The 11408-nt window shown below is 34.0% G+C and overlaps 1 protein-coding gene across 1 annotated transcript; it reads right to left on the bottom strand.

The window, feature by feature from the left end:
- Window positions 1–8191: 8191 nt before the first annotated feature.
- LOC11419701 (chaperone protein dnaJ 11, chloroplastic) lies at window positions 8192–8958 on the bottom strand. The gene has a single exon (XM_003612130.4). It carries the CDS (start codon window positions 8907–8909, stop codon window positions 8412–8414), a length of 498 nt encoding a protein of 165 aa, XP_003612178.1. The 5' UTR covers window positions 8910–8958; the 3' UTR covers window positions 8192–8411.
- Between the last annotated feature and the right edge of the window lie 2450 nt (window positions 8959–11408).

The raw sequence follows: 11408 nt of genomic DNA, 5'->3' as shown, positions 1-11408 counted from the left end.
TTTAATTTCATTTACGATTCTAAAATAGAGTATAATATCTTATGAGTTTGTCTAACGTATGCAATATTGCATATGTTAAAGAAACTAAGTAGTAATTTTTCTTGGAAAACAACAATTATTTATCAAAAGTTTTATATTAAATGTACAAGTTTCAATACAATTTCTATTTAAACATTTTAACGTGCAAATTTGCATATGATAGAAAAACTCATATATATAGACAATATTATTCTAGATTCTTCCAAACAAACCAACGAGTCACCAATCTTCTAGAATTAATTAGTCGCCACTTAATAGCAATATAATCACTCCACTTTTAATGATGATCCTTTTGGATCTCCATAACTCATTGAAGTCAATCTCCAATCTCAATTCATTGCAACCTATATCCTTGCTCGTACCAATATGCTTATGTAGCCCACTAACTTGATCATTTAGACGATTCTTTGAAATTTCCTACTTGTGTTTGAGCAACCGAACATGCATACATCTTTGAATGACTTGCTTTTTTATAAAGTATCATGTTACATAGAGAAAATCACATACAAATCCAAATAATCATATGTTTGTATACAAAAATTAATCGGTCTATTCTCAAATAGTCGATCATCTGCTTTTATAAATTCGATTTTTTTTGTTGGATTTCCAAATCGATAATCATATCCATTTTTTTTTCTAAACCATATCTTCGTTGAATTATAGGAACCTCTCTCCCTCCCTGTCTCTCATATCAATGGCACGGTCATCTCATCCTACCTGCATCCATCACTTTTTTTAATTGTATTATTGTATTATATATATATATATATATATATTGCACCGTTAATCTGCCAATGTCAATTCCTGGAATTGTTGCTGTTTGTAAACTCATATTTTACAATTTATATCGTACAATAAAATTCACACCTCTAAAAAAAACTCTCATTAAATATTATCCCCAACATAAGAAATCCACATATAATTGTGGTATTAAACAAAGCTGTAAAATACTTTCATAAAAATTCTTACCTTATTGGTTATACAAAATAAAATCCACCAACTATCTATTACGACAACAAGGTCTTCAACTTTTCCCTTCCTTTAATTTTGGGCCATACTCAAATTTTATCAGTGATGGATCTATTATTTTTGTAAAAATAAATCATTTTTTAATTAAAATGGTTGTATTTTGTTTTCTTTTAAAAAGTAATTATTTTTTGCAATATGTAGCCTAAAAATTGTTTTGAAAGAGAAATAACTAGTTCTATGTTTCCGCTGATCGAAGATTCATTAAAATTCCGAAAGTTATATGTTTCATGCATTTTACAAGACACTGAACCGAAGATAATCAAGTTCGTGAATCAAGTTTGACACTATGGTTGGTTTAAGGGATGAAGATTGAACACAAAGATTCATAAAAAGAAAGAAAGCTCAAATTCAGATACATTGTTTGGCAAACAATAGTGGAGACGGGAGAGAGTGGAAAGCTGCAGGGGTGCCCCACATGTTTTATGTTCCCCTCATTGATAAACAAGTGCGTGAATTAGCCCCTAATATCTCTAACGCCTTCTAAATACATATTTGATGGTTATTTATCGGATCTACGTTTTTTTTAAAATGTACGTTTGATAGATAACAATCAAATGTGTATTTAAGAGGTCTTAGAGATATTAGGAAGCCTAAAGAGAAACACACAAATAACATGTTTTGATTAAAATGACAAATGTGTATACTATGTGGTTTCGTATCTCGGTCATCTTTTTGTTTGACACAGGACTGCGTGAACTTGAAATGGTCGTTAATGTTTGTTGTCGTTGTTGCATGGAGTTGATGGTACATTATTCAATTTCGTGTTGATGATCGAGTCATTCACCAAATATAAACCCGCTTGGTACTCACAAACGTCTATCGTTAATGGTGTTTGTTTGTTATAATTTAGGCTTAATTGCTTTTTTGGCCCCCAATTTTTTTAAAAGTTGCGATTTTGGCTCCATAACTAATTAAAATACAAAACAGTCCCCTATGTATTGGATCTTTGGTAGTTTTGGCCCCCAAGACCACTTTTGACTTAGTCTTTGCTGACGTGGCACCCATATCCCTTAAGTGAGGTGCCACGTGTCGACCATTGTGGATGTCATGTCAGCGAAGACTAATTCAAAAGTGGTCTAAGGGACAATATTATGATTTTGTCCTTGTATTTTAATTAAAATTACGAAAATGCCACTAATGTCGTTTTTGTGTCAAAATATATGTGCTTGTTTATCATTTCTGTTTTTTTAAAGGAAAATGCTAACAAGTGCTCTAAGGGTATTGTTTAAGCATTTAAAAGTAACAACTTTTGTATTAGAAATTGTGCAGTTATGACTTAAAATATGTTTGACTTGTATTTTCAAGACAAAATTTTTTTTAATGGATTTCTTAAACAATATCCTTAGGACAGTGGTTAACAAAACCCTTATATAAAAAATATTCTAGAGAAAAAGCATTTCCAAATGAAAAAAAAAAAAATTGTACACATTTCCAAATAACAAGACCCTTTTTATCTAGAAGGTTATCTTCTCGCTCAGAGTGTATCTACTCCTAATTTTATCATCTAGATTCTGGAAGATGCTGTCGAGTCTACTACAGAGCGAATATATAAAGAAGGTCTTTTTTAATTTGTCCCATTAGGCCCACAACTCACATCATATTGATGAGTTTGCAAGATATTCCTTCTAGATGTACAAAAAGACACAATAATGAAGTAACTAATTTCCGAGGCTGCTGAAAAGTCACCTCCACGATGAAGAAAACAATGTGCTCTTCATTTCTTTCTTATGTGTGACAGTGTGGTTTGTTTTTTCTTTCTTTCTTCCAATTAAATTCTACTATAAAATCTACTAGAAGTAGAAGTACATAGCTATATGTAAAATGTAACCACATAAAAATAAACATGAATTAATCAAAGTTTCCTGACCACCCACATAACTGCTATTTTCTCCTACATGTCAAATAATTTGAATTGAAAATCTTCAATCTGAAAATTCTTTTGAGTAGCCAAATTAAAGACGATTTGTTTATCTGGCTCTGCTATACTGTCTTATGGGTCCATGCCAAGTGATACTGTGTGACTGTCTCTGTATGTTTGAGATTGTCAAATTTGTTTACAATTCTTTGAGTATACTTTGTCTGGATGCAGGGAAAATAATTTGAGATAAAAACACAAATAAAGAAAACCAAATAAATTCATATACCGAGTAGAAAATAAATGAAATGACATGTTTTCCTTTTGCTTTTTCATAGGTTCTCTTTGTTGAAAGTAATTATATTTGAGGTGTTGTAAAACATAAATATGAACATTCTCTCAACTATGTTTATTACATTGTAGAAGTCTTGTTTATTTAATTGAATACAAAGTGAAAAAAATCATCCATATTAGTGGTGTTTGTATTCAATTTTTCAGTGATGAGATTAGAAACTCTTCAACATCTAGGTTTCTTCTTCTTCTTCGCAATTTATGACAACTTTTATGATTTTTTTTTTTTCATATATAATTTGATGACAAAGTTCAATCAATTGTGTCTATATTTTAACAATAAAGCAACAACTTTGAAACGAGATCCGACTCATTTTAACAACTATAACATGATACATATATAACTTATTGGGTAACCCAAACTCTACTTGATATATAGGTGATAATCAAACAATATTAATCTTTGTAATTAATAACCTTTGCCATTTTTTTTGTTACAATATTAATCAAACAAACAAAAGAACAGAAGAACTACAGTCTATGGAAAAATGTTACTTCGAAAACTTTTTTTCTTTTAAGCTTTGATTCGAATTATATTTGCTATAACCGTTCACTATGACAATCCAAACACATAACTCATAAGAGACATTTTTTTAGGATGTCTTTTCATGTATGTTGGAAAATGCAACTATAATATCTCTACACACAACTAAAATGACTAATATCTCGAACAAGATAATTTTAAAATGAACAACAAAAATTTTCTCAAGAGTTTTCTACACGGGTACAATATTCTCATATTAAGCTCAAACTAAGAGGGAATGTTTTGGGGATCTAAATGACATCATCAACTCAGCTGAGAAAAAGGGAGGAAATACAAGGAATCCAAACCAACTTATGTTGGGGAGGAATACTTTGGATATTTGTAGTCTTATTGATTTGGGCTTTGAAGGACATCCTTTCACTTGGACAAATAAGAGGGAACTTGAAGAAAATATTCAATGCAGACTGGACAGAGCGGTTGCTACAGAGGAGTTCATCAATAGGTTCTCTCCCATCAGAGTCCTCCATCTTCCAAGGTATGGTTATGATCATGTTCCTATTTTGATTGAATTACAAGCTGTTTCTTTGCGGAGTCGAAAGAAAAGGACCCGTATTTTTCGTTTTGAGGAGGCCTGGACAAAAGAGGTGAATTCAGAGGATGTTATTCGTAATACATGGACCGGTGGGAGCAACAACTTCGCTGGTCGGATTAATGGTATGCAACATCTGAATAGCTCTTTTGAACATCTCAATATGAGTTTTGTTCGAAATGAAATCAAAAGAATTGAAAAGCTTCTCAAAGATAGTAACTTGTGGTCTAGCTCCCGTGAAGATCTGATTCGCTTCAAAGCCCTTGAAAAGCAATTAGACGAACACATGAAAGCAGAAGAAACTATGTGGAGACAACGTAGTAGGGCAGTGTGGCTTATGGAGGGGGATAAGAACACAAATTTTTTCCATGGTAAGGCTAATCAACGGAGGAAAACAAACGAGATACAGAAGCTTAAGGATAGTGATGGAGTTTGGTGGAAGGGAGAAGACCATGTTGAAAGGATTCTAATTGACTATTTCTCGGATATTTTCTCTTCTTCTAATCCGGGTGATATTGATGTTGTGTGTGAGGTAGTGAGAGGGAAATTGAACAATGATCATAAAGAATGTGTGTTATGAGTTTCTCAAATCTTGAGGTTAAAGAAGCTATTTTTCAGATGCATCCGCTTAAAGCCCCCGGACCAAATGGTCTCCCTGCTTTATTCTTCCAAAAGTATTGGCACATCGTAGGTGGAGAAGTTCAGAACTATGCTCTTGATGTCCTTAATAATGGTAGGAGCCCAGAGGATATGAATAAGACCTACATCGCTCTCATACCAAAATGCAAGAGTCCATCATCCCCAAAGGACTTCAGGCCAATTAGCCTTTGTAATGTGGTGATGAAAATCGTAACCAAAACCATTGCAAATAGGTTGAAGGCAATCTTACCGAATATAATTGATGAAGAACAAAGTGCATTTGTTAAAGGGAGGTTAATCAATGATAACGAACTTATTGCTATGGAATGCTTTCATTGGATGAAAAGAAGAAGAATGGAAAGAAAGGAATGATGGCTCTGAAGCTAGACATGTCAAAGGCCTATGATAGAATTGAGAGGAGTTTTGTTCGGGGATTGTTGGAGGCTATGGGATTTCCTGAGACCTTTATTGATCTCATTTTAAGATGCATCTCCTTTGTTTCTTATCAGATTTAGATTAATGGCCAACCTAGCAAGCTTATCTCACCTGAAAAGGGTCTCAGACAGGGAGACCCCCTATCCCCTTACCTGTTTATTTTATGTGCTGATGTTTTGTTGGGATTGTTGTCCAAGGAGGCCAAGCTTAATAAGATTCATGGTATTCAAGTGGCCAGGAAGGCGCTCAAGATATCACATTTGTTATTTGCTGATGATAGTTTGTGGTTTGCTCGTGCTAACATAGTAGAAGCTGAGAGAATTTTGCAAGTTCTTCATTCTTATCAAAGGGCTTCTGGTCAAGTTGTAAATTTGGACAAATCAGAGGCATCATTTAGTCGAAATGTGTGTGAAGAGGAAAAAGAAATGATATGTAATCAGATGAATGTAAAGACTGTGATGTCTCATACTAGATACCTGGGCCTCCCAGTTGTGTTTGGTAGATCCAAGAAGGAGATTTTCTCTTTTGTTATTGACCGTGTCTGGAAGAAACGGAAGGGATGGAAGGAAAAATCTTTCGAGGGCTGGGAAAGAGGTGTTGATCAAAGTTGTGGCACAAGCCATTCCAAGCTATATTATGAGCTGCTACAAATTACCGGAAGGTTGGTGTAACGAGATTGAAGGCTTATTGGCAAGATTCTGGTGGGGTTCAAAAGAAGGGGAACGGAAAATTCACTAGATGAGTTGGGAGAGATTGTCTAAAGCTAAGATCAAAGGGGGGATGGGTTTCTGAGGGTTTAGTGATTTTAACAAAGCACTTCTCGGAAAACACTGCTGGAGGCTCTCGACCGGAGAAGACACGCTTATGGGGAAGATTTTTAAGAGTCGATATCACCCTAGAGGAAGCTTCTTGAACGCAAAGTTGGGCTTCTCACCCGGCTATGCGTGGAGGAGTATCATGAGTGCTAGAGAAGTTGTCATGAAAGGAAGTAAATGAAGAATTGGAAATGGGGAAGAAGTCAGGATCTGACATGATAATTGGCTTCCAAGCAAGGGTAGCACAATAGTCCAAAGTAGAATCGGGACACTTCAACAAGATTCTTATGTGAGCGCGCTTATTGATCAAGACACTAAATAGTGGAATAGAGACTTGGTCTTTTCCAATTTTAATTCTTTTGAGTCAAGACTCATTGTTAGTATTCCTCTATCTTGTAGGCTCCCTGATGATTCCTTGGTATGGTCTGGAGAAAAGGACGGGAAATACTTTGTGCGTTCAGCTTATCATGTATTAGGGGATGAACGAAGGAACAATTTACCAGGATCATCTCATGACCCCCATGCAAAATTGTGGAAAGAAGTATGGCGAGTGAATCTTCCAAACAGAGTCAAGAATTTCATTTGGCGGCTGTCAAAAAACATCCTACCCACAAGAGCAAATTTGTGCAAGAAAGGAATTAAAATTGAACAATTATGCCCAATGTGTAATTCTGCCACTGAGACAATTCAACATCTTTTCATGGATTATAATTTTTCCAAGCTTACATGGTTCTCATCTAGCCTCGGGATCCATGTTCCTTCAAACCTCGCTTTAAACAGTTGGCTGCTAATTTGGTTTGAAAAGAAAGATATGCTCGGTTCACAATTATTCTGCACTATTCTTTGGAAAATGTGGTTTTATAGAAACCAAGTAGTGTTTAATCAGATCAGTCTTTCCCCCCTGATGTCGCTAATGCAGCGCTAGATTTTATCTGTAATGCTCATATTATTCAGGTTGATGCATGTTGTTTTCCGCAAGGTTTCACCACGTTTGGCTGCGTTTTCAAGGATGGTCCAAATAGTGTATATTTCTCAGTCTGCAAGAAGGAGGAAGTGAGTACTGAACTTGTTCTGGCTGAAGCTCTAGCTATCCGTTGGTCTTCAATTAGCAAAGGAAAAAGGCCTTCAAGATGTTATAATTCAATCTGATGCTCTTGTTGTTGTTGAGTGTTTTAGAGGTTCTAACTCTCTTGCTAGTATTGATTTGATAGTCTTTGATTGTAAGGCCCTTACGGAAGATTTTAGTAGTGTATCTGTTAACTATGTTTGTAGAAACTTAAATGTTCTAGCTCATAGACTTGTTGGCCATGCTATGCAAGCTGGTTGCAATTTCTGAGTATGTTATACCTTTCCTACTGTTAGTTCTGCTAATGTTTGTAACACTTCTGTCATCTAATGAAGTTGTTTGAATTTCAAAAAAAAAAAAGTTAGGATTCTTTCCATTTATGATAAACTTTGAATCTTTAGTTAACAAATTTTTTAATTGGAATTTATTTATATAGTAGGAGCATATATGGTCTATTTCTAATTAATTATATATTTATATTAAAAATAAGTGTAATCTCTTTTACAAGTTCCTAACATTGAAATTAAGATAATCATTCATCAAAGTATTATTGAATTGAATGATGTGAGTGGCGTATTCTAGTCTGAATCTAACTTTATTTGCACTTTAAGCTAAAAAAGTTCACCCCACAAACTAATCAACATCACAACATGTCTCAATTAATCACCAAACTAGACAATATATGTACTTTTCTAATTTGATTTTTTTTTAAAGAGGTTAAAATGAAATATATTATCCAAACTCTTCTAATTTGTTTTATGTTACTGCTTTATGTTTTACTCTGTTTTAGCTGGTTAAAAATTACCATTCTTTTTTTTGTAACATAATGATAAACTTCACATTTCTTGTTTATATATGAAATTTTGATGCAATCACGGACTAAGAAGAGTAAAGTTGTCAATAATTTTGTACTGTATTATAGTGGAAAAATTCATTACAAACTCTGAAACACTAACTAATTAATACCAGTAGCTTCAGTAAAAACCCTAATTACTTATAGTTAGAATCGCTAATCAGTTAAATTACACTTGAGGCATGGTGCTTCATTTAATAACTGCAACTGCCTCATCTGTTAGTAAATTCAAAATTCACTCGGATGAGTCAACTCACTACCAACACTGATCGGTCTCCCATTTGCGACTTGAGTAGCCGGAAGACACCATCGTCGACAACGGCCGTCGTTGTTGCCGGAAAAGACTCCGATCATAATTAGCACGTTTATCTGGATCCGAAAGCGTCGAATATGCAGAGTGAATCTTCATGAAATCATCCGCCGATGAGTTTTTCCGATCAATCGCCGCCACATCAGGGTGGCAGACTCTTGCAAGTCGCCGGTAGGCCGCCTTGATTTCTTGATTCGAAGCACCTGCTGATATACCGAGGATCTCATAGTGTGATCCAGGAGAAGAGTAAGAAAAAGAGTTCATGTTTAAATACGAAGGTCTTTGTTGCTCTGTCCATGTAGAGCGAGCTTCCGCAGTTGCTGTAGCGCTTGCGGTGATGAGTATTGGCTTCGATCTGACGCGGCACGGTGGTGGTGTTACGGTGGCGCCGGAGAAGTTACCGGCGGCGTAGAGAGAAGAAGGAAGAGATATGGAGGAAAGCATGTTTGTGATGAAAATGTTCGTTATGAGATTTGAGAATGAGGAGAAATGAAATTGGGGTTAGGATTGGTTTTATACAAAGAAAGGAGAACGTGTGGGTCCCAGAGTGAAAAAATGCCGTGGTTTGTGTTGTGATTGTTATTTTGCGGAGCACACAAAGAACTTATCCAATGGGCGATACGTGCTGACTCAGATTGTACCTGGCTTTACCATCCTGCTACTTTTTCTACAGTTTGATGCTTTGTTTGCTGGTTAAGTATTCCTAATTAAACATCCTTTTCATATTTAGTAATTAGTAATGAATCAACTAGTTATTTTTGTTAAAATATTTTATTATTTAATTATATTCCGATATCATTGTAATAATAATTATATTAGCTATTTATCAACTGTGGGTCTTAATTGATTAGTGATCAAATTAAGTGATAAGACGATTAAATTTCTAATTAGATAATTTATTAAATATTTAATTAATTGATATGGATCCAATAAGTGGATATGCAGATGACCCATTAACGGAATAATGGAAAATGGAAAACCCTAATGACTTCAAAATAAAAAAGGTTATGGTCCGCAATACACCATACACGATAAAACTCGTATCGGTTGAGGAAGAACCAAATCAGCCGTCGCTAACCCCTTCAATTTGTTTCAGATCATCTCCTCTCTTTCGTGTTGCTGTTGAGATGGTTGTCATGAAAGCATAATTCAGGTATTCCTAATACCCTAATTCTTAATATCCTTAAATCAAAAATGTTTCCGCTATAATTCATAATTGTTGAACATATTTTATGAAATCTATTTTTATTAAGACCTAAATTTATAACAATTTTATCACTCAAATTAACTTTATAAGTTGGTTTCACTTTTAAAAGGAACAAAATTGATTGAAGTGTAAAATTGATTTTGATACATTTACAATCGTAAAATTGACTATGCCTCAACATTGATTTTACTTGAAGCAAGATTTATAACTTTTGATCTTAAAATTGATTTTTACATACAATGAAAAACTTCTTTTTTTGTAGCAATTTGTATCATGGATTCAATATAATTAATTAATGTGTCATCCTAAAACAAAACTGTGAATATTTATAAGGACTAAAAACTTAATGGCTTAATATATGATTTGGTCCTTTAACTTATTTTTGGATTTTAATTTGGTCTCCTAACTTTAAACTGTCTCAATGTGGTCCCCTAAGTATACTTCCGTTTACCCAAGTGGTCCTTTCTGTTAGTATTTTTCAAAAGAACGTTAATTTTGTCCATGCAACATGGACAAAGTTAACGTTTTTTGACAAAACTAATAGAAAGGACCAGTTGGACAAACATATGTATACTTAGGGACTAAATTGAGACAGTTTAAAGTTAAGGGACGAAATTGAAATTCAAAAATAAGTTAAGAAACCAAAACATGTATTAAGCCAAACTTAATTAACCAAAAAAAAGAAGAAGCAACACGTGGTACAATATTACTCGCTATGTCATGTGAGATAGCCCGCCGGAATGTTACATAAGTGCGATGAGTTAACTTGAGAGACAACTGAATCTAATTGCACATGGGGGATGGAAGAGAGTTCGGTTTACACTTTACGCGTCCCACTCGCCTTATATTAAGCGTACTTCATGCATGTATAAAATTTGAATTAAATTTAAGCGTAATTAAGGATTAGGTTTAGGCTTTGAACTAAATGCATGTACAAGCTTAGGATGTTAAAGATTACGAATAATTTGATGGAACACATCAAGAAGGATCAAGAGTATGACCAAGACCTGAAGAAGTGAATAAAACAAATTGCTCAAGGAAAAGAGAATGAGTTTAGAGAAAGTGATGGTGAAATTTTGAGATTCAAGGATATATAGTTTATGTCTTTATTGTTCTGAAAATTAGGAAGATGATTTTTAAATAATCACAGCGGAGTAGTTAGTATTTATTCTTGATCTATCACGATATTTGTGGATGCTTTTTATCAAGATTCCCAAAGAGTTCGTCAGAATACGATTTGGATAATCATTTTTAGTTTGACTAATTAGTTATAGCTATTTTATCTTTATGATTTATCAAGGACATGTCAAACTTCATGATGATGAATAAGAAAATGTTCAAAGTGATACATATATAGGTTCAAAGTGATGTCCATCATTTGTCCAATGCATTCAATGTCAAGTGTTATGGATTCACTTTAACCGTCTTTTGAGGCCTATTTTAGATAAACCCACCATTCAAATAATGGTGATATTATGAATATTTTGTATTGAAATTGTGATGAGTTATAAATATATATTTGTCAAATAATGCAATTAACCTGGATACATGCCTAAAAACAACATATTTAGATAAATAAAAAGGATTTTGAGTCATTCCTGTGAACTTAGCTTAGTTGAAAAGGATATTGCATATTATATGCAGAGGCTGAAGTTCGAACCCCGAACAACTTATTTCATCAAAGTTTAAAATGTGTGAGTTTTCACCACTAGGCTACTTGAAGAACAAAAGAAAAA

The sequence above is a fragment of the Medicago truncatula genome, chromosome 5 (assembly GCF_003473485.1).
Source record: "Medicago truncatula cultivar Jemalong A17 chromosome 5, MtrunA17r5.0-ANR, whole genome shotgun sequence".
NCBI lineage: Eukaryota > Viridiplantae > Streptophyta > Magnoliopsida > Fabales > Fabaceae > Medicago > Medicago truncatula.
This window is presented reverse-complemented; position numbering and strand designations above follow the sequence as displayed.

Bases quoted from the DNA above. Each gene is read 5' to 3' on its own strand.
- LOC11419701 (XM_003612130.4), bottom strand. From the start codon at position 8,909: ATGCTTTCCTCCATATCTCTTCCTTCTTCTCTCTACGCCGCCGGTAAC.